At 39.9% G+C, this 25,390-nt stretch overlaps 1 protein-coding gene across 1 annotated transcript in view; it reads left to right on the forward strand.

The window, feature by feature from the left end:
• Positions 1–25,390, forward strand: part of ptprdb (protein tyrosine phosphatase receptor type Db) — a 78,030-nt gene that overhangs the window by 23,662 nt on the left and 28,978 nt on the right. Inside the window, 6 exon segments of the mRNA XM_046842952.1 lie at positions 20,081–20,221; positions 21,346–21,491; positions 22,512–22,653; positions 23,392–23,577; positions 24,493–24,501; positions 25,350–25,367. Coding sequence (XP_046698908.1) covers positions 20,113–20,221; positions 21,346–21,491; positions 22,512–22,653; positions 23,392–23,577; positions 24,493–24,501; positions 25,350–25,367 — 610 coding nt within the window. The 5' untranslated portion in view covers positions 20,081–20,112.

Below are 25,390 nucleotides of genomic sequence, written 5' to 3' on the forward strand. Positions count from 1 at the left end.
GGAAAGGCCCTGCATATTTAAGCAAGACAATGCTAAATCACATACTGCATCTATTACAACCATATGGCTTTTTTGTAGGAGGATCTGTGTGCTGACTTGTCCTTCCTGCAGACCAGACCTTTCATGAAAAATATGACAAGGAAGACCTAGGACTGTTGAGCCACCAGAATCCTGTATGAGATAACGTTCCTCTTAACAAACTCCAGAAACTGCTCTCCTCAGCTCCCAGATGTATACAGACTGTTGTTAAAAGAAAGGGCGCAGAGCACAGTGGCTCTGTCTCAACTTTTTTGAGCCAACAAATTGAAAATTTCCTCAGTTTCAACACTTCTTATGTTTTTGGTCTGAGATGTGCAAATTATTGCATGCTGCTTTTTTAAACTACATTTGGCATTTTTTTACCCAACGTTTTGGGAATCTGGGTTGTAACACATGCCTGGTTGTTTAGATCATACTTTTCCCTCCATTCTGATGTTTGATGAACATTACTTCAAGCTTCTGGCTTGTTTCTGCATGAGTGTAAGCTTTGCACAAACACCTGGTTCGCTGATGTATGATTACATGAATGAGCAGGTGTTTTCTTAATAATAGTGGTGAGTGTGAAAGGTTTATAAAATGCAAAAATAAACACACACACACACACACACACAAATGCACATGCACGAGCATTGCCTTGTTTCTGATAGTAGTGATAAGAGAACAGTAGAAAATATGGGCTGGACACGATGTCCAATAGGAAGAAGCTTTGGTCGGTACATCACTCATCTCCTAGCTTATGTGCAGGAGTGTGTGTGTTAGATTCTCTCTCTCTCTCTCTCTCTCTCTCTCTCTCTCTCTCTGGCCGCGCGCGCTCCCGCGAGCCTCCCCGCTGTACACGCGCAGCAGCATCTCCTGCAAACGGATTCGGCGCGTGCACGGCGCTCTCATTCTTTCTCCATCTCTCTCTCTCTTTTGAAAGAAGAAAGGAAGGAGGGAAAAGCGTGGCCGTGTTCACGCGGGGAGGGAAAGAAAAAAGTGGCCAGGTCGACGAGAGAAAGAGGAGAAAGAGGAGAAAGAAGGAAAGACCCGGACAGAGCCTATGCCGCTGCAGGATTTTTTTTGATGCCGGCGGTTATCTCTGTAGCGAGGGGACGCGCGCGCGCGAGAGAGATTGGCGCGGGTCAGGTAGGAGAGAGATGCTAGTGCTAACATGCACATTAAAAAAAATCACACGCAAACGTGAAGACGTGACGTGACGTGAGCTCCGGATATTTTCACGTCTGAGCCTGTGGTGATTTATTTATTTATTTGTAATGAATTAATGAATTGATTGTATTGCTCGGTTTTTGTCGGTTGTAGTTGACGCTTCTTTTGTGAACAGATTTAGCATTTCACCCACTTTTGGCTCGTCAACCAAATGTGTGTGTGTGTGTGTGTGCGCGCGCGCACGCTAGCATTTAGCATTCTTCATTGTTTCTTTTTGCCCATCTTTTTAATTCAGATATCTATCTATCTATCTATCTATCTATCTATCTATCTATCTATCTATCTATCTATCTATCTATCTATCTATCTATCTATCTATCTAATCGTATAGTCTATCTGACTGTATAACTATATTTATCTGTCAGATAGTCTGTCGTTTGTCTGTCTGTCTATCTGTCATATAGTCTGTCAGTCTGTCTAACTATATCTGTCAGAGTCTGTCTGTCTGAATATATCTGTCAGATAGTCAGTCTGTCTGTCTGTCTGTCTGTTTCTGTCTGTCTGTCTGTCTGTCTCTGTCTAACTATCTATCTGTCAGATCATCTGTCTGACTCTATTTGTATCTATCTATCTGTCTGTCTAAAAATATATTTGTCATATAGTCTGTCAGTCTGTCTAACTATAACTATCTGTCTGTCTAAATATATCTGTCAGATAGTCTGTCTGTCTATTTTTGTCTGTCTGTCTGTCTAACTATATCTATCTGTCAGATTGTCTGTCTGTCCGTCTGTCTATCTATCTATCTATCTATCTATCTATCTATCTATCTATCTATCTATCTATCTATCTATCTACTGAAATGTACGTTATTTATAACATTATTATTATTAAAAATGGTAAAATAAGTACAGGTAAATATTCCCACCATTGCCATTTTACTGACCATAATTCAGATAACGAACCTCATTACTTCAGCGTGTACAGTTATATATTTGGCTTTTTATTGAAGACGTAACTCATTTTCCTCTCTGAACTTTTCCCCCTCACAGAACACATGCCTAAAAGAATGCCTTTAGATTCACTGTAACATTAAATCCAAAAACAAAAACCACTAATATGAATTCATCTTATAAAGTATCAGGTTTTGTTTGTTGATTTATTGTTGAGGAACATGCAAAACATTCGTAAGCATGCATGTAAGCATTTAATGTTGTAGAACATCGTCATTTGTGTTTTGACATCCGCTCAGACAGATGCTCATGTCACGGAGGAACCGGGCCGTTCTGAACAAGTGGATCTGGAGACTCCTTCTCCATACATGTCTGCTTACAGACAGCGTCGTCATATCGAAGCGTATACGGGTGATGCAGTGCTGTTTTCTTTATCGGTCTCAAACGACGAGCGAGCGGTTGCTATAGCAATAATAAATTAATTAGCACATCGCTATAAAGCTGCGATTGCAGGTTGTGATTTTTCAGGTTTGTAAACAAATTACAAAAACTGCAGAACCCCAGGAATTTATTAACTAAAAACATAATTAAAAAAGAAACTGCACTGTTGAATGAAGCATGAAGGCAAACGTGGATCATGAAACGTGGTTGTGTGTTTGCGTTTTGACAGGTGCCAATATTTATATTCAAATGGCAAAAGATTTGCTGGAGATTTCCTGAGTCTAAACCCAGGCTGCTGGTTTGAGGTTTGGTATGTTGACTAGAGAGTTACTAACAACCGCAAACCTGTTTGTGTGTCTTAGTCCCAGTGAGGGTGAAGTGCAAAAAAAGCGATGTAATGTTTTTATTAATTCATCTCTTTAGGATTAATCATAGCTCTGGACTCGGTTCTTGGAGAACATGCATGTGCAGCTTCATTAGCATGTAGTTTTGCATTAATAATGCACACAGGTCACGTTTGTGCACATTCCTGTGATGCAGTTTATATGAATAGAGGGATTTAGGGCTATTAAGAGTTACTGATCTTTATTTAACGAATGTATCAAGCTTCTATTTGGAACAATGATGCGATAATGGGACGTCGGGATCACGGACATTAGCATGAGCTTTTAGGATGTGGGAGAAAACCAGAGAACCCTGAAGAAGTCAGCATAGACATGAAGAATTCGGAACGCACCTGATGATGTGAGGTGGCAATGTGACCTACAGCAGTGTCCTAAATTATGTTTTCCCCCAATTTCATCACCCACCAAGTCCCATCCCAAAGCCAGCTCTTCCTTATCATATAACATCTACCAACCAAGCTACATGCTCCTCTGAGATACGTGAAACCAACCACTATCTACTTTCTTCCACGTACGTGAGCTCAGCGGCAGTCACGCTTGGCTGTGATTGACAGCAGAGAGAATAGGACAATTTCTTTTCACCACTTGGCTCCTGGCTATGGAGGGCTGTGGCATCGTCAGTATTTTATCTTGCACTGTCTCAGCAATAGTGTAAATAACTTGCGCCACCAAGACGCCGACCATTTTTAAGAATTTATTCGTAACCGAGAAGATTTATGTAGCCTAATTACAGTATAAATAGCAGAGTATGGGGACATTTGAGATGACACTGAGATGACTTCCTGATGTTCCTGTGCTGTGTTGCTGTCCACACTGCAAAAGCTGTAGACAAACATTAAATAAAAAAAAAAGGGAGGACAGAGAGAGAGAGAGAGAGAGACCCCAATCCGGTCGGCGCTGAAGTCGAACAGCTGCGAGCGAATGAAAATTAGTGATGTTGGTGCAGAATATGTCCACTGATGCCAAACCAGAATGGAATGTTAACTACTCCTACAGTTTTCAGTCCTACGCAGTGCTGTTACATTTATTAATATTGCAAGTCATAGATACTTCATTGTCTCCATTTGTGCTTGTCACTGATTTCAGTTATAATATGTTTTAGGTGAAATGCGTAGCAACACGATTTGAAGTCAAATCATACTCTATCAGTGTGTAATTATCCACATCTATGGCATTTGGCAGACACCCTTATCCAGAGTTGGTTTTGCCAATTATTCGGTATCAATAATTCCTGGAACTATCGGTTATTGGCAAAAATCCATACCGATGGTTTTCTAGCTTCCGGTCCGCTGTCATTACGAGAGCGGCCTCTAGAGGTGACTCACTGACACCACATGCTTTTGTTTTTGTTTTTTTCGTGAGACTGCGTGCTGCACGGAGAGTGCTACAATATATTATATTTATTATTTAAAATCTATTAATTATAGTATTATATCTATCAATGAATATATTCATATTTATTTTATTTAGCGCATTTTCAAGATTCTGTAGTGTTTATTTTATTAGTTTGTTTGTAATAAAATTCAGCACTATTTTCCATTGAGTGTCATTTTGTTGATCGGTTGACCTCTTCTTACACTTGAGGGTAAGGGCCTTGCTCAAGGGCCCGGCAGTGGCAGCTTGGTGGTGCTGGAATTTTAACTTGTGACCTTCCAATTCACAGTGCAGTGCTTTAATCACTAAGCTTCCACCTTCACTAATCCAAATGACAGCCTCCTTCTTATATTCTACATTAAATGTGGCTTAAAATATACGGCTTGTTAAATCGGGAGCTATTTTTTGTTAAGCACCATTTAAATTGTAATTGAGTTTCAGGAGAATGTACACTTAACAAAGTGGAGGGCACACAATTGTACAGGACGTCTCTGCATACAGTAACATTACATTGTCCCTTCAGTCTCCTCACCTCACCTACATCAGTACCTGACTTTACTCACACCCCTGTGTCTGATGAGCACAGATCTCCACAAGCACACTCCAAAATCTAGTAGAACATCTTCCCAGAAGAGTGGAGGGAATTATCACAGCAAATGGCGACTAAATGTGGACGTTCAAAGAGCGTACAAACATACGAGTCTTATGTTCAAGTGTCCATAAACTTTGTTTTAGATGGGAAGTTGTAAAATAGGATTTGATTGCCTACAGTTATTCTTCTAGCAGGTGTAGTGTAACAGTGGTCTCCTGGCACACTGAGAGAATGCACACGTCCAGGATTGCACAGTTAAACACCAGGTGGCTGAGGCTTCAATGCCATATGGTTCTACTTCAATAATGACATTTCACAGTATCTGTTTTGAGCTTACAATGCACACACTTTAGCTTGTACTGTTTTAAGCGTGCTATTCAAGCTGAACCTCGTGCTCAGGCTTGTATTGTGCTTGTGTGTGTGTGTCTTGTAATCTTTACAAAAATAAAATAAAATTACCAGATGCTTTCGGGATGTTTTGATCAGTTGAATAGGATATAACCATAAAACAATGCTGGTGTTGTAAAAGGCATGAGAAGAGACGTGTAACTGCTGTTAGGACTTTCAGATGATATGAACGTGTCATGTTTTTAACAGCGTTTTGACTATGACATGCTAAGTAATGATCATTTTTGCCCTCGTTTTATCACACGCACACTGATGAATGACACGACGGGATTCGGGGACCTGCTGTGCGTGACAGAGACCGGGGAGACTGCTTCAGCCTCATGGAAGCAGCTTCACATGACTTTGTGGCATGAAGCATTATCTTGTGTCCATGATGAGATGGAAAATTGTGGACATCGAGGGGGATAAAAACACTGTACTGTGCGGTTACCATTTTTAAAGTAATTAGATTTTTTTTCACGTTTTTAAAGCTGCCGATAAACACGCGGATTTAGTGCGAGGAAAATGTAAGCAGAAAACCACATTACGATACTGTGCGAGATTTAATAAATAAATACGTGAGAATAATTGTGTTTCAATAAATGAATAGTTTCCCATAACCTACACTACACACTGAACTCACTGTATTTGCATTTTGATGTTATATGGCAATTAAATGCACTAAATGGGTTTAGACCTCACAGATATTCTTGAGTGCAATTTCAGCAATAAAATGTAAATTCTTCTAAGAATTTAAAAATCATTTGTTTATTTTAGGAGACCCGTCTTATTTTCGCTCTCGAATTTAGTATTAGTCTTTAATAAAGAAAAAGTACTTATCTAATTACTTATCCGATCCAATTATCAAAATTATTGATAGCGGCAGCCTTAGATTTTATGCATTTTTGGAAAAGTATGAAAAAGTATACAATTTAATTTGAGTGATTTTTAGGTCTTGATTATATTAATCCAGATAAATATTTGTTTTCATACTATTACTCTGTTCGGTTTTCTAAAATTTGAATTCTTAAATTAAGAATTTGTGAAAAAATATTTGTTATGAAACTAACGCCACGCTAATCCGGATACATTTGAAAACGGCCTTTTCGTCACACTTTAGTTTTTAGTTCGTTCTCAAAAATTGCTCATCCACACCTTAACGTCCGAGAACGCTCAGGTCATATAATGTTGTGAGGCAGCAGTTGCCATGACAGTACAGCGCCCCCTAACGTGCCATAAACACATCAGAGATTCTGAATCTGACACACATCAGAGATTGTAACGTAACACGTTGTGGTTGGAATTTAAAATCATCGTTTCAGATGTTAAATATTGTTTAATAAATCTTTAGGGACGTCTGCATTTTTGTGTCTGGAAAAGCAGGATGTTTTTGAAATGGTCAGAATTATGCAATCACGAACCCCACCCCCTCCCCCACACACACGTTTTGGGATTTGATTTGAACATGAAGTTACTGATGGAGGGTTTTGATTGGTTAACTGCATAAATGTACAGGTGTAGCGTTTTTGCTTTGCAGAGAACACAATCGGTTGCATTTTGTGTGAGAAATTGCTGAGAATTTGCTCCCTAACCCACAATCATATATACTTCCGTAGCAGTGTTTTATTTCATACCATTTCCATTATTAAAGCGCCGGAGAGCAGCACCAACTTTTGCGGTATGATGTGTATCAGTAAGTTTTTGTCATTTCTGTAAATTGGCTATATTTTTTTCTTTCACAAACAAATGAATCTGCTCTCGTTTTGTTGAACTGATTGTTTTAAAGGTTAAAGTGTCCCTTCTGCGAAATGCTTATTTTTACATTCTTGCCATGGAAGCAATATGCTGGAGAAGAGTGGATAGTATTGTGGTGGGTGCTGCTCAGAGTCGCTGATCTCCGTGAGCCACCCTTTGATCAGCACGAACGAGAAGGAGAGCTGCGTTTTTTGTTTTTTTTTTCTTCCCCTTTCCCCGGGAGCGCTATCATACCGATTTATCACTGGCTCCTTGTTCAGCTGTAATTAGGACAACTGCTGCAATTGTGCTGATGACTCTTGACCGTATGATTATGAATATTTCATAGCGGTACAATCTTTCACTTTGAGAAACGGCCTCAATAATTAGGGCACAGTGTATATACCGCCGTTATTTCTTTCTCCAATTACAAAGCTGAAATTAAAAGACAGGAAATATTTTACTTAAACCTAATTCTTGATTCTGATTGGTCAGAAATTGATAAAACAAAAATTCCAGAACAGCAGTGCTGCCATTACTGATTCTGCTTGATCATGTCAATCCACCATTGATCTTTTATGATTTTTTAATAATAGCACATCCATTCACAGAGCGACTCTCAACCTCTGGCAACAAGCTTGACCCGGGGTGTATAACATCCTTCATAAGAAATGTAATAAAACACTCAGGGTAAAGCTATAGCAGCGGATAACTCATTTTAGAAAAGGAAGTCCATTACGTGAAACCTCTTCCAGAAAGTTTACAGACGGTGTGTTTCCTGCAAAACCACTAGACAGTCAGCATTCAGAGATTGTGTGACTGTCTAGACATGTAATCCCCACAGGAAAAGTGAGCCGTATTCTACAATGCCATTCATCACTCACTGATGGAGCGGCACAGGAGGGAAAAAAGGGCATGTTCCGATTTATGTATGCGTTTAGCTCAGACCGGGTCATTCTGATATTTATTCATTAATGCAGTTAAGAGACAGAAATAAATAACGATAGTTGACTATTCAGAGCATATCCACGTGAGCACACGAGTGTAGAATTATATTTTCTCCTTATATGACGGGCATCATGCCGGTTCTAATAAAAAGTCAACCGATTTTACCGAAATCGATAGATAGGTAGGATCGTACTTGCCAATAACCAATTAATCATACCCAATTAGTTGGATAATGGATAACAAAGACCAACATAAAACTCCATGTAAAATCATCCTGAAATTTATAAAAAATTAAATATAAAAAATAATTGCATTACTGAATCATGAAAATGAAATAATGAATATATCAATGAATAATTATATAATTAATAAATTCTAAATAATAAATACGCAGTGTCACGTAAAAACAAACAGCACGCGGTGCTAGTAATTGACCTCTAGAGGTCACTCTCATAATGACAGCTAACCGGAAGCCGGAAAAACTATCTGTATTGATTTTGGCTGATAGATGATTGGTGGAACAATCATCTATCAATGCTGATTAATCGTTAAAAATCTTAGTTTAAATATTACGATTATCTCTTTATGATATATGAATTAAAATTATTTAGGGCTGCAACTAACAACTATTTTGATAATCGATTAATCGGACGACACGCCCCTCCCTTTTCCGCGTAAACAGATAAAAACTAAATATTTTTTTAAATGCGATGTTTTGCTTATTATAACTATATAAAACTGTAATTCAGGGTATTTATGTATAAAAGTGTACTTAAAAAATGAAAAGCCACATGTTGAGTTTAACTGTTTTTAATTTAGACATTTTATAAAGTTTATAGTAGCTGCTTGTTGAGGAGGGCATGGGGGATTTCTCCTTTCAAATTTACTCATGCTGCTTTATTCATTTATTTTTGTAAAAAACAAAACTGCATTTGAGTATGCAAGATGAAGCAATTTGTGTAAATCAACATTTGTTTTTTTTTTAATGATAATTGCTTATGGCAAGTTGACAACCATGCATAAAAAAATCAATATAAAATATAATACAAATTGTTTTGACGATTTTTGTTGAAAGAATTTTGTATAATAGTTAAATGATATATATATAAACATTGAAAACAAGCATTTGAAAGTAGTAAAGCCGCAGTAAATCGCGTTTAAAAACAGATAAGTTACTGTTGTAGTAGACAAACGCAATAAAAAGAGAATGGGACGGAGAAACGCAGTAAGCTAAGTTCGAAAGCGTTCGCCGAAAACCACAACAGTGACTAAAAATATACTCGTTTACTGCCGCTGTTATTTGCTGATTTTGTTTTAATTCAATTCATCACCGTGTCGCGAATGAGCTGATTGCGTAACCTGATGCTCGTGAGTCACGACAGAACAGATCCAGAGCGACTGTCCTGAAGTCACAAACGGTTTACACAATAGCACTTCATTAAACTGCACCATTTTCACATGATGAGATTCTGCAGTTCTGTTCACCGTGCTGATGTTTCACCTTCATCCGTGACACCAGCATGTTTTCTTTTAGCGTGCTCGTGCATCACTGTGCTACTTCATCCCACACAAGCTCCGCTTTGTATAATTTGCAAGTTTTTTGTCGAATTTAATATAAAATGCTCCCCTGACTTGGGTCGCACACTTTTTCCTGCTGCCGGTTGACCCTGTAATCTCCACCACGTTCTCTCACCCTCACGCTAAACCTTAATTTGAGCAGCTCAACTAATTGATAGCGGTGTTTGTTTACAACCAATTTCTTGTTGCAGCCCAAAAATTACTTCCACTTGAATTACGAGAACCAATGTACTCCAGGATGACGGCGCCCCTGTGCACAAAACCAGATCCATGAAGATATGCTGTACATGGGTTTGAGCGTAATGTGAAACATTTCGAGAGGCCTGCTATAGATCTCTGACCTCAACCTAATGAACACCTTTGGATTAAATTGGAACACTTACTGCACCCCAGGCCTCCTCACATCACCTACATCAGTACCTGACTTGTGGAGGTCATTATAACAGGCAATGTGGACTATATTTGGAATAGGATTTTCAAAGAGCACATACCAATCTAACACTCAGATGTTCACTAGCTTTTGCCCATACACTATAAAGCACCATCCTCATCTCCTCAGTGTTCGAGACGGGTTCAACCTAAAAGGTTATTGTGCTGAGACGGACCTACTTTTGTGCCGTCAGACTGTGATGATGCATAAGGTATGAAAGTGGCTGCAGATCTGACCTGAATGAATATTTGAAGCTTTCCAGAGCGACCGGGTGTATATAGTGGAGTGTTTGTGTACATTTCCTCCACAAACTCAATTCTAACTCAAATCTTTCAGGGTATGTGATGTGCTTAAATGTTTTAGGAGTTAAATGCTGATCGGAAAAGTCATTGCATTTGTAAACAATTAGGTTTTTTTGCAGCACGTCACAGTGAAGCCCGTGTTCAGCATGTGGTATTAATTCTACAGGCATTAAATGATATCACAGGAAAAACGCATGTCTACATTTATATCGAGGATCAACAGCAGATTTTTAATGTATTTTTAATCTAATTTTCATTATAGTTCCTGCACATGTTGGATTTGTTCTGAGATATTCGATCAAACTGTCAGCTTTTTAAACTGTTCATTACACAGATGAACGTTTTACCACCTGCTGATTTCCGATTGTATATTTTTATATCCTAAAGCAGGGCAGGTGATGTGTACAGTAATTTTCAGCACAAAACATTTTGCCTTTTCCTCCTTTGTAGTTAAAGTGCCACGTGTTTATTTAGCAATTAAGGACGATAAAAACTCTATAACTCCACAACAAAGCGGTGCCGCTTCAACAAAAATGGAAGTCTTACACAATGTGCAGCCCACTGTATAATTGCTTTCTAGACGGAAATAGTTTATACGGCTTCATTTCATTCCAGTCTGCATCGCTATAGTTATTACACCGATTCAACAACCAGCATCGAGCTGCATTTCTACATCCTGCCACCAAAAACCATCCTGCCACCATCTTCTCAAGAAGCTTTTATTATCATTTAACAATCATATGCAGGTGACGCAGTACGCAGTGAAATTAGATGTTTCTCCGGGACCCTGGTGCTACATAAAACAACATCCTAATTTTCTCCCCCAGTAACACCGCTGTCCCAGTGTTCCCAGTTCGTATAGTCCCATTCCATAGCAATCAAAAGCTACGCCAATCAGGAGAACCCCTCCACACATGATTTCCTTTTCTTCTCCTCCAGCCTTGTCCTTGAGCGTGGGAGTCTGTGGCTTGAACCAGAGCACAGAACTGTGGTGAGAGTTTTACAGGCTCTCTGAAGCGACCTTGAGCGATTGAATAAATTTAAAAATGTTTTATTAAAGTTTTCTTTTTTTCTTTGAGGCGAATTTAAGACACAAAAAAACATGTTTTTCATACTCCTGCACTTATTGCTTTGCCGTGTTTTTGTATTCCCTGTAACATAGAAAATCCCTTTATGTAAGTTGGCTTATTTAGCTGTTGAGCTTTCTCTCTCTCACACACACACACACACACACACACACACACACGCAAACACACACGCAAACACTTAATGCTCACCTGAGTAACCAGTAGGAACTATTTTTCCAATTTTAGTGACCAACAAAATTTTCAGTAGTGTTATGAGCACAGGTTTTGTTGTTTTTTGTGTGTGTGAGTGTGTGTGTGTGTGTACACTATATAAGCAAATATATAATGTCTATCATGTATTAGTGCAGATCTGACACCATCTACAGCTTAAACTACCACTGAAAAGGACACTTTCATTTTAAAGAAGTGGCGAGAGGTGAAAAGCTTCAAATTCTTTCACATTAAGAGCATTCCTGAATCCTAAACTCCGTTTTCTAAAAAGATAAACAGATTTGCTATTTAGCCTTCAATCAAAAATAAATAAATATATATATTTAGAATAACAGCTTCAAAAGTTACATCGAGGCACCGTCTTTACAAACCAAACAGCAGCACCTTCCTCCAAATAAATGCATCACCGTAGGGGAAAGGAGGTGTCTGAGGGGTGAGTTTTGCCTAGTGATGGGATGAGGAAGTACACGGGGATGTGGTGAGGAAATTGATTTTTCAGTATTTTCAGGATTTTTCAGTAAGGAGTCTTATTTCAGCCTGCATTTTGTGTGTGTGTGTGTGTGTGTGTGTGTGTGTGTGTGTGTGTGTGAGCTATTATCACTCAGCATGAGTGTAGCGAGTTGTCTAGAGAGTGGCGTCCTACAGAAGACGTAGTATTCACCTGAGTAACCAGTAGAAACTATTTTTCCAATTTCAGTGACCAGCAGAATTTTCAATAGTGTTATGGGCACAGGTTTTGTTGTTGTTTTGTTGTTGTTTTGAATGTGTGTGTGTGTGTGTGTGTGTGTGTGTGTGTGTGTGTGTGAAAAGCCTTTTTCCAGACTTTTCTTCTCAATTCTTCACATTCTTACAGAAGACCAATGTGTGTGTGTAGGGTTTTTTGCTGTATTACAGTGCATCCTTTTTTTTTTTTTTTTTGCTGTATGCACATTTGTTCCAAAATTATGTTAACATTCCAAAATGGTTTTAATTCATTATTTCCCTCAAAATTCCACAAACAAAACCCCATAATGACAACGTGAAAGAAGTTTGTTTGAAATCTGCAAGTGTATTAAAAAAAAAAAAAAACGGAACAAAAATTGCCATGCCAATTAAAATTGAGCTCAGGTGCATCCTGTTTCTACTGATCATCCTTGAGATAATATATAATTATAATAATATATAATATATATAGATTCTATAACTTGTATGGAGTCCACCTGTGGAAAATTCAGTTGATTGGACATGATTTGGAAAGACACACATCTGTGTATATGAGGTCCCACAGTTAACAGTGCATGTCGGAGCACAAACCAAGCCATGAAGTCAGAGAAATTATCTGTAGACCTCAGAGACAGGGTTGTGTCGAGCCACAGATCTGGGGAAGGGAACAGAAACATTTCTGCACCATTGAAGGTCCCAATGAGCACAGTGTCCATCATCTGTAAATTGAAGAATTTTGGAACCACTAGGACTCTTGCTTGAGCAGAGCCGCCTGGTCTAACTGAGCAATCGGGGAGAAGGGCCTTTGTCAGGGAGATAACCAAGAACCCGATGGTCACTCTTAAAGAGCTCTTGTGTTTCTCTGTGGAGAGAGAAGAACCTTCCAGAAGAACAACTCTCTCTGCAGCACTTCACCAATCAGGCCTGTATGGTTGAGTAGCCAGACGAAAGCCACTACTGAATAAAAGGCACATGATAGCCCGCCTGGAGTTTGCCAAAAAAAGGCACCTGCAGGCCTTTTAGAACATGATAAACCAAGAATGAACTTTTTGACCTGAATGCCAAACATCATGTCTGGAGGAAACCAGGCACTGCTCATCACCTGGCCAAAACCATCTCTACAGTGAAGCATGGTGGTAGCAGCATCATGCTGTGGGGAAGTTTTTCAGTAGCAGGAACTGGGAGACTCGTCATGATCGAGGGAAAGTTGAATGCAGCAATGTACAGAGACACGATTGATGAAAACCTGCTCCAGAGCGCTCTGGACCTCAGACTGGGGTGATGGATCATCTTCCAAAAGTACAACAAACCTAAGCACACAGAGACGACTCTGTGAATGTGCTTGAGTGGCACAGCCAGAGCCCAGACTTTAACCTGATTGAACATCTCTGGAGAGATCTCAAAAGGGCTGTGCACCGACGCTCCCCATCCAACCGGATAGAGCTTAAGAGGTTCTGCGAAGAAGAATAGGAGAAACTGCACAATAATAGGTGTGCCAAGCTTGTAGCATCAAACACAAAGCAAAGGCTGTAGAATTATGAAGAAAATAATGAATTGAATCCATTTTGGAATGAGGCTGTAACAAAACGAAGTGAAGATCATCTTTAATACTGAAGATCTTCTCTGCTTGTCCTCCTCACACTCATAAAGATGAATAGTTTAACGTGGTAATGTCACTACCAACAGCTTGGTGGCGTTAGTGCTTGATGATGTTCAGTCAGTAATTAGTATTAATTATTATCTTCATCCTGCCACGTCTTTAGATGTCTCCTGAGCTCCTGAGTCACACTCGCACTTGGTGTCTCTCACACACAGGTCATTACACACAGCTCACGTATTGACTTTTGGCAGAACATAGAAGAACCGGAAGTATCAGATGATCACAGCTATCTTTGTTCTGTAAAGATTAGGCATGTGAGCGCCCACACACACACACACACACACACACACACACACACACACACACACACACACACACTCTGGGCACAAGGGCTGTGTTCCTGTGGTCTGTAATTTTTGAGTTGGTATTGTGGTGCTGTAGTAGATCATATTTACTGAACACTGTGACTCTACTAAGGGGTCGTTTTCTGTCATTTTCAATTCCAACAAGCAGCAACATCTGAATCACAGCCTGACATTCCACAGCACATGTTTTAAAGTGCTTATCCGAGCACACAGCACCCTTCTGAGGAACTCTAAGTAAAGAGCACAATACTTATTACCCCACCCCCCACCCCTGGTCATGTCAAGAGCATATGATCTCTCAAAAGACCATAAACAAAAGCTAATAAACTAAAGCTGTAAAAATCTATTTGTATACTAATTAAATTTACTCTATGTGACCAAATGTATATAGACACCAGGCTTTCCCTGCATCTGTGGTTCCTCCCCTAACAGTCTTTAAATACTGAAGAATTGAATTTTCCTTTCACTTGAACTCAGAGACCCAAATCTGTTCCAGCATGAAGATGCCCCTGTGCACCAGTGGTGGACAGTAATGAAGTAAATCTAATTTCTTACTGTATTTAAGTAGATTTATTTCACTTAACTTTACTATATTTAAAAGTTAAATATACTACATTTTGAGAAATCAGTCGTTGCTTATTTAAGAACGGATTAAAAACTAAACTGGTCAATCACACAGCAATCCACCAATCAGGGTCGAGCGCACGTTCTGCTTTAAACTTGTTTTGATTGGCGCTTGGTGTATCTACTCATCACCAACATACAGTTCAGCATCAGTTCAACAGCAGGAATAAATGATGGAAGACACTTTTGACTGGCCACAACACACGTGACCTTATATGTGTGATTCTTTTTTTTTTTAAGTAGTTGAAAAGAAAGTTTTGGGCTCATGATAATTGTAATAGATATCAGTGTTTAATGTTATGTTATTAATAGATTGATGTGCTAATAGTAACATTTGTGTCTTTTACGTAAACTAAGATGAGTAAGCAAAGAGTCTTGTGATAAAAATAATAATAACATTATAGCCGTAATAAATCATAATACTTTGGATACTTAACTACATTTAAACGCAAAAACCTTTGTTCTTTTGCTCAAGTGAAAGTTTAAAGGGACTTTTACTCGAGTCATATTTTAGAGTGTATCTGCTTTAGTATCTGCTTTGTGTATTTTATCCATCACTGCTGTGCACAACGCCGGCTCCATGCAGATATGCTTTACATGGGTTGAAGTGGAAGGTATTGATTGGCCCGCTTTAGAGCTTTGACCTCAACCCTAATGAACACCTCCGGTATAAATTGGAACACTGACTGCAACCCTGGCCTCCTCACCTCACCATCTGAAGGAGCGCAGATCCACTGGAACATCTTTCCAGACGAGTGGAGATTATATTAACAGCTAATGGAAACTGAATGTGAAATGGGCTGTTCAAAAAGCACAAATCGAATCTTATGGTCAGGTGTTCACCAACCTTTGAGCATACGATTGATTGATTGATAGACAGACAGACAAATCTCCACAACCACACATTTTTAGATGCAGGTCTGACTTGCAGCAAATAAGCATTAACGTTATCCATTGTTGTAAAATGCTGTGTGCTGTACAGTGGCACTTGCGAAGCCCAGACAGTTACTACGCTAAAGATATCATCAATTCTATACAGTGTGGAATTGTAGTCGGGATGATGAGCCGCGTTATGCAGACAGCTGGTCGTTTTCGGTCTCAGGGCTTTGGTCTGTACTTTAACTTCTCACTTACACGTTTCATCCCTGTTTATGGCATGCGGTCAAATCAGCATGGCTTTGTGTTCTGTATAAAGTGTAGCAGTATCTGTTAATGACTCGGATAATATTCAGATGTTATACTGGATTAAAATTACCTTGTTGCTAAGTTACTCGCTATTGTCCCACTGTTGGTACTGTGATTTCAGTCCAAAATAGAAGTATCCTATACTGTCCTTTATCTGTGAAAGTGTGTGTAATATATCTGTATCTTCATTATGTCACTTTTTTTTTATAACTGTGGATTCAGTATATATTAAGCATCAGTAAAGCATATTTATTATTGATGCCACTGACAGATTTATCCATAAACGGCTAAACACGGGATGCTTTTCTTGACGAAAATGTTCTTGAAGATCGTAACACTGACCATAACGCTGTATTTATTTATTTTCCTTTGCACTTAGACACTTGATCAGTTGGTCAACAATAAAACCCTGTGGACATTGCATATATTTTTAAAGCTTCATAGGAAGTAATTTAGAAGTCGAGTTTTTGAGCTTGCCTCTGCCAGACTTCACAGCTGGTAATATTACACCCACCCATGTGCACCATTGCCCTAAAGATGTGGAAATGCTCTAAACCTACTGTACAATTCTATTTCAACACTTAAATCAAATATATGTCTAAAATAAAATATTTATAGAGAGCAGTTTTTGCTTCCCAACTTCTATACACTCTACTGTAGGTGAAACTCTAAATATAGACTCATGGCAGCTCTCACGCACGAGAACGTCCTGTGGAGCATCTATGAAAAGGAAGAAGAGCAAGTTGTGTGCAGCTCCTCTGCAGGGTGCAATTGTTAAAAAGTGTTGACACTTGTCAAGTAAAAATATCCATTTATGTTACCTTGACGCACATTCTGCAGCGTAAGATGTTTGAGGTTGTTTTGGCTCGAAAATCCGCATGAAAGCTCGTTTTGCACCTACAGCTCCGACCAATACATTTTGTTTTAATAGAGCAGCTCAGTGTCTCTGTCCATGGTGCTAATTTCTAAGCAGTGATGCTTTCTGTTGGTGATGGTTGTGTGTGGAGATAATCATGAGCTCTGTCGACATCACGCTAATATTAGGATCTGCTCCGACAGACTGCGGCTAGACTGTGAACTTACACCAGCTGACTACTAATGCAGCAGCCTGTCTGCTTTTTTTATTACAATTGGATGCTAGTAGCTAGCAGTAATTAGTAATTACCAGCCATAATTAGCATGCTAGCATTGAAGGAAAGAGACACACTCACTCTCTTACTCACCTTTTAATCAAGCATCTCTAAAGGCACAAATCAGCCACTAAAGAAAATCAAATACACTTTATTCTTCCCAGTCATGTACTGCCCACTTTAGGCAACTCCGTTCCCACCATTAGCTCTGCTTCTTGTGTGGGGGAAGATGATGGTTTAGTGGTTAAAGCATTGGACTTTGGATCTTAAGGTTGTGAGTTTAAATCCTAATCACACCAAGCTCACGTTCTTGGGCTCCTAAGCAAGCTGCTAATCCCCATAGCTGCTCAGTTGTACCAATGAGATAAATGTAAGTAGCTCCGGATAAATGCAAATCTTGTTGTTAACAGACAGAACCAGATGTGGACTTTTGCTGTTCGAACCGAATACGATTCTGACATGCGCTTCTGCTTACCACACTTGTAAAGAGTGTTTATTGAGATATGCAATCGACCATAGTTTTCCTGTTAGCTCGAAGTTTGTCCTTTCCATTCTGTGTGTGTGAAAATCTGAAAACCAAGGTCACATATGACATTTTTCATATTCATTGCTATTGAAATCACAACATTTACTTCTGCATATGGTCGGTGAGTGAATCGTACCCATAAACGATTAATCATCCACAAAGTTTCAAAATGGATACTAGATAAAAAACATAAAAACATTTAATGTAAAACAGTACTGAAATTTATTACAAAAAAAAAGTATTGAATCATGAAAATGTGCTAAATGAAATAAATATGAATATATTCATTAACAAATATAATACAGTGCGCAGAAACAAACAGCACCCAGTGTCAAGGATTTGCCTCTAGAGGCCGCTATTTTTGCCGATAGTTCCATCTATCAACTATCAGTCCCTTGACCTCGATTAATAACTAAGGGAAATTTTAGTTTGAAAGCCAACATTTATTATCAAATAGAAATAAAGCATATCAAAATTACATTTTAAAAATAGGTCTTTGGCATTGTTCAGAGGGCCGTACCAAATATGCAGTTTGGAGATCCTTGGTTTAAGGCATTGGACTTTGGATCTGAAGGTCATGAGTTCAAATCTCAGCCTTACCAAGCTGCCACTCCAGGGCCCCTGAGCAAGGCCCTTAACCACTCCTTTGCTCAGTTGTATGAATAAGACGTATGTAAGTCGCTCTGAATAAGGGCCTTTGCCAAATGCCATAAATGTAAATATTTGTGCATTCTTACACGCTGCATGATTCTATGCATTGCTCTGCTGGTGGAACGTGATTGGCTGATTGGACGGTTGCGTGGCAGACCAGGTGTGCAGGTGTTCCTAATAAAGTGGTCCTGGTTGGGAGTTTTTAAGGACCTAAATGTCACAGTAAAAAGTAATGCTTTATTATTGTGAAATCACACACACACACACACACACACACACACACACACACACACACACACACAGAGGATGAGTCAGGTCTTAAATGAGAGAGCAGTTAGTGCGCTTGTGTGTGTGTGTGTATGCAATTTGAGGATTGAATTAAGCTGGTATGTGGTTTTCAAATAAGGTGTGTGTGTGTGAGAGAGAGACCTAGTTTTAACACACTTGACAGCTACATTATCTTTCTCTGTGTGTGTATATATATATATATATATATATATATATATAAAGTGGCCCACCCCTCTTTTATCCAGGCTTTTCCTGTGTAAATCCCTACAGGAAATGACACGTGTAGTCTGCCTTCTCTCGTCATAGTTAAAGCGAGGGAATGGACAGAAAGCAGAAAAGGAATGAAAAATGAATAGAAGGAGAGGGAGGCAATGCGCATCATGCTGATGTGATGTGACAATCGAGTTGCTCATGTGAGAAGAGTTACCATGGCGATTCCCCAAGCCCACAATCCATATTTAATGCAACTTCACTTAGTTACTCACCTTTCTCTCTCTCTCTCTCTCTCTCTCTCTCTCTCTCTCTCGCTCAGTTGTCTTGCAGGAACAGTTCTGTTTGAACAGTCACATAAGACCGTATTTCCCACTTTCACTGTGTTTCTTGTATGCTTTCAATACATAACACTTTCAGCTCTTTGTGCTTTGCGCCTGGATTTTTCACAACAGAGGCAGTACGCAGTCCCATAAAAGTGTTCTAGAAACAGCCGCCAGCAACGAGCTGAAAAAGACGGCGATAAAATTTACGCCCCTTTCCCCCATTTGGGGGTGCAGTTGCTGGATAATAAAACACAGCAGAGCCTGCTGTCAATTAATCATTCGAATCAATAGCAGCAAAACTCAAGGTCGTGCTCCTGCTGAAGTTCCACTCCTAATCTAACACTCAACCCAATTTAGTCAATCAGCCTCTTTTCAGACAACCTCAGCATCAGATCTTGGCGTGCCGCAGTGCGAAGCTGCAGAAAGAGCCTGGCATCTGTCTCGTTTCCTGTAACCAAGCCGTTTTAAGAACTTCCCCAAGGCTTGAAATCTATCAGAACGAGCCACCTCGAATTGTTTTCTGTACCGCCTGGTTTCTATATAAATGATGTAACGCACTAGCTGGAGAAAGTAGCAGTCGTTTGGAAACTGGAATCAGAACAGATGTTTAATGTTGCTCTGAGCTTTCAAGAGTCGACAAAGTTCTGTGTGCTGTTTTCGCCATAAACAACGTTTTGTCGTTCTTTTTATTTATGTCACTGCAGTGGAACATTGTCATGCTGTAGATTCTTTATCGAATGCCGCCTGCCTCAGGACACACGGATCTTTAAATAGTGACATTGTGAAATCTCTGAGCGTATGAATGATCTAATGAGTTTTTTTTTGTTTGTTTGTTTTTTGTTTTTTTTAGGTTATGAGCGTCTGTAGAGCTTGGTGATTCAGATGAGACGAGCCAATGAGAGGATGGCCAGAGGTCACATGATCTGCAAAGCCGCCATCCAGCTGGTTCTGCCAATGCTGCTGAGTGTGCTGCCAGTCACACACACTCAAAGTCAGTCTCTCTTTCTTTCTTTCAATATATCTCCAACACACACACACACACTCTCGTGCGTGCGTTTCCTCCACCCCGGTGCAGTTCTTTAGGGAGGTGAGAACACAGCAATCACACTCCTGTGTGGAACAAATCAATCGAGAGCGCGGTCTGAGCGAGGTGGTCTCGGGCCGCTTCCGAACGAACTCTAACACAATTTGATTGCGCTGAGAAAATCGTTCAATCCAGATACAGGAAGTGATGTCATGAGCTGTAGGTGAACCGAGCACTGATTTTTGTTATTTGTGTTTTAATAAAAGTCGAACTGATCTGTGGGTGAAAGCAAACAAACCCCCTAATAAAGGGGGGTCATTGTGATATAAGAGTTCTAGCGAACGTTCCAGCATCCCTTCAAATCCTGCTATTACACACAGACCTCATTTTAGAGCAATTTGACCCGATTGGTGAACCATAACCACTTTTACATTTACTGCTCTGAAAGACTTTGTTCTTCTTCGATACATGATCAGCATCACATCACTGGCTCTTTCGAATGATACGTCATCTCCTCGTTCAAAAGCCTGGAATTCGTGGGTGTTTTTTCAGGAATAAATCATTTATGCAAATTCACGCCGTGTAAACAGGATGTCACGATTTTATCTGGTGAAAACACACACACACACACACACACACACACACACACACACACACACACACACACACCTCACATGCATTGTGCTAAAATGCCTTTGTTCTTGATCAGAGGAGCAGTAAGGGGATTAGTGCACTGAGAGACCACTGTGCCACGCTCTTCCTCCACTCACCCGATTAATACCTGCGCCAGGGAGCGAGGGAAGCTGCTCGAGTGCATATGGTCCGAGCAGATTTTCCGCTTTTAAACGGGGAGCTTTGATCTTAAACCGTGATAGTGAGTCGAATTCTCCTGTGCCGGTTGTGATAACCAAGAAACAGTCACGCTCTTTCAGTGATGAAACAGGTTTAAACGAAGGCTTTTTAAATAAAAGTTGTGCCGACGACAGATCCCAGACATTATACACTTGTGAGTTTGTATTTAATACAGCCATAGTTTTTTGTTTTTTTATGATTGACCGTGAAACATCTCGATCTCACTTTCTCCATTTCAGGTCCACCTCGTTTTACCCGTACACCCACTGACCAAACAGGCGTGCAGGGTGGGGTGGCCTCGTTTATGTGCCAGGCAACAGGAGACCCACAACCTCGAATCTCCTGGAGCAGAAATGGCAAGAAAGTCACCAACCAGAGATTTGAGGTGAACACACACACACACACACACACACACACACAGTAAATCAGGACTCTGGAATTGAATTCGTACAAACAGACACTCATATTGACTGCCTGAGATAAGCCTAAAGGTACCTGCTGACATCTGTTTCTCCCCCCCACACACACACACACACACACACACACATACACACACACGCACACACACGCACACACACGCACACACAGTGTCAATAGGGCCAGGCTATATCTAAATATGATTTTTTAGGGAATCTTTTTGACCCTGTATGGGAATAATAGTTGAATTTGCTTAATCAGCACTAATGGACTGAGAATCTCTATTAGGAGTTTAACGCTACACGTATTCCTACAGAACTATTTCAGCCTGGGCTTTTGCTTCGGTTCCCTCAGGAACATATCAAGAGGTCAGACTGCAAATTGGTTTAGTTTCCTCCTCTAATTTTTGAGCGCATTCTGTACCGGAAATATGATACGAGGGAGTGAATGAAGGGAGGAATGAAGGAATGAAGACATTTGTTAAAGTATGCTGAAATAGGTAGAACATTTAAGTAGATCATATCTTTAGAAAATTCAATATGTGCAGGTGTTCCTAATAAAGTGGTCCTGGTTGGGAGTGTAAAGGATCTTTTAAGGACCTGACTGTCACAATGAAAACGATTTATTATAGTAGAACCAATAACGCACACACGCACACACACACACACACACACACACACAAGTACACACACTGTAACTGTACCGAAACGTGAATTTTGTGTGTACCGTTACACCCCTGATTCTCTACACACACATCTCTCTAATCTTCTCTGGGGAATCAGTTAACAGGAAACTATATAACAGGTCTCATGTGAAAGATTGAGGTCAGTGGTATCAGTGTTTAACACCTTCTCTGTGCATGTCATCCTTTCTCTCGCCTCAGTTTTCTTCTTTCACGTGTGCAGTTGATCTTCCCTCTCTCCCTTTTTCTTTCACACATCCACGATTCTTCTTCTCTCATGCTGCACTTTACCTTCTGTCTGTACAGACGATTGAGTTTGAGGACGGCTCCGGCTCGGTCTTGCGCGTGCAGCCGTTGCGGACCCCACGTGATGAAGCGATATACGAGTGTGTGGCGTCTAACGACGTCGGCGAGATCAGCGCCTCCACCCGGCTCACGGTGCTGCGCGGTAAGCACTCGCTTTTATTCATGTTTTTTTTTATTCGGCCTTCTCCGCTACTCCAGATGAATTCCGGGGGGGGGTCATTTCCCCCGGAGGATCTCCAGCAGAGGAAAAAGTTCAAAGCACTTTTGTTTATACAGAGGTTTGTAGAACAGCAGCTTTAGGCAGCTTTGCTCTTTGTTTGAAGGATTCAGATGTTTTACCACCTCTGTACCATTCAGTAATTTCTGTGCTTTTAGTTATTTTTGCCCAAAAAAATGCTGCTTGTTTATTTCCTGCAATTGACCAAAAGTCCATTTTAACCAACCAATTTCAGTCAACTTAAAAAAAATCAATCAAGCAAATTCAAACCAGTAGTGTTATAAACATTCATTTAGCTTTATGCATTCTTTCCATTCAGCTTGAAGTGCTGGAATAAATTAATGCTGCTGCCACTACCAGTTGGAATGGACTTTCAGCATGTTTTGCATTTGATCTCTTAAATCCGAAACCATTTCCAAACCGCAGAGGAAACGTTAGTACCTTTCTGTGGCACAAGGCCATTCTGACGTGAAGAGCCTCTATTAGACACTATGTCTACATGACATTACTTCAGAGAAAGCTTTAACACGTGAGCGTTTAATCATGTGGTCATTATTATTCTGTCATTGGTGCACTGACAATGTATCTGATTTAAAACATAAATTCGAATGAAAAAATCGTTGCGCCCTTCCTAATGTGTATTCTATCTGTCTAATAATACAGAGGACCAGCTTCCTCCTGGCTTCCCGTCTATAGACATGGGTCCTCAGCTTAAGGTGGTGGAACGTTCTCGCACAGCCACCATGCTGTGTGCAGCCAGCGGAACTCCTGACCCAGAGATCACATGGTTTAAAGACTTTCTTCCCATCGACACCCAAACTCACGGACGAATCAAACAGCTGCGCTCAGGTACGGCCTGGATTTAGACTCGGCTTAACTCTTGGCAGTGATAAAGCAAGTGTTTGGATAGAATGTTCAGCATTAACCAGCAGCATGTTTTATGTAATCATGTGTCAGGTTTTTTTTTTTTTTCCCCTACAATTTCTCATGGGCAGTAGAACGTGTGTAGAGGTTCAGGCAGGTACAAAGTACAGCATGGAAGAGAAAACTATTACGTTTCTCACAACTAAACTTTTGACATTGCACAGGATACAATGACATTAGTGTCAGTCCTCATGGTCCTTATTAAAAATCGAATGAAGTATTTAAATTGTAAACACAAGCGATCCGCCTAAATATTAAAGTATTGCCCTTTCAAATCTAAAGGTATTGCACATTCTAAGTCTTAGTACAGATTTTTTGGGGGAATAAATAATTAATAAATACGATGTAGAAATCTGTGAAGTGTATAAACGTAAGTGTGTATAATTCAGTTTATATTTCATTGCTGCTGAATGGAATATTATTGATTCATTGTCTATAACATCAATTTTAAAAGTAGATTCTGTATTAGGAATTTCCTTTTAATGTTGGAAAAGAAATCTGACCCTGGGACCTACAAGGTATCGGGTTTTTTGCAAAAACAAATGACATAAAGGTCATGGTTTTTCTGTCATTTTTCACATTTTGTAGGCAACCAAATATTTTGGGAAAAAATGTTCGAAGGCAAAAAAAAAATCTAAATAGCTAAAGATTATTAAATATGAAATCTCGAGTATGTATATATCTGGTTCTGAATGAAAGTTATTGTTGCTTGTATACTGGTATTATTTAAAAAACAAAACACACACACACACACGCACTCACACACACAATCTCATACACACTGTTTTTCCTGTGAAAGTGATGCATGTAATGTCTCTCTCTCTATGTTTTGATCGACAGAGTCCTTTGGTAAGTCCGTTACTTTAAGGCACAAACATACACATTGCTACGATGACACGCACACACACACACACACACACACACACACACACACACACACACACACACCTACTGTAGTTTCCTTAAACTGCATGATGACCGTTTGATTTGGCTTGTACCCACAGAGATATAAAATATATATATATACACACCTCCTTTGGACACGCACATAAAACCACACCCTATGCGCTGTGAATACACACCCCCATCACTTAGAGGTAGTCATTTCCACCCGAGTGCTACCCCCTCACATGTGCTACTAAACTTGTGTCACTCTCACTTTCCCTAACTGTCTCACTTAGAGGCTCACCTCTTACCATCAGAATACCTTCGTCTATCCTCTTTCTCTCCTCTCTCCCTCTTTCTCTCTCTCTCTCTTTTTTTGTCCCTGTCTAGCTTGCTGAAACTTTATTGCTTTTTTTTTTTTTTTTTTTTAATTGCTGAATGTTCCAGTGGATTCTCCCTCGAACCCGAGGCTTCCTCGTTTTAGCCCCTCTCCCATGTGGGTGTGAATCTGCCTGTCTTGAGTGTTAAGCCTCATCTATTACTGTGGGAATTCCCAGGAAGGGACTTGCTTCTTGCTCCCCCCATCCCCTGATTATCACGTCCTGTCATGCAGATATGCAAACTCTCATATGGCAGTGTAGGGATTATGTTAATACTGACCCATTTAGCACTTAAGACAAGAAGAATTACATGCCCTTTCTTTTTCTTTCTCGTTCTTTCTTTTCTCTCTCTCTCTTTTTCTCTCTACCTCTCTCTCGCTGCACTAACTCTTTTCTTTAATCTCTCATCTGCGTTCATTCTCACCCATCCAGGGGGTACACCAATCAGAGGTAAGAGTCTAAATCTAACCACC

This window comes from Silurus meridionalis, chromosome 28 (genome assembly GCF_014805685.1).
Source record: "Silurus meridionalis isolate SWU-2019-XX chromosome 28, ASM1480568v1, whole genome shotgun sequence".
Lineage (NCBI taxonomy): Eukaryota > Metazoa > Chordata > Actinopteri > Siluriformes > Siluridae > Silurus > Silurus meridionalis.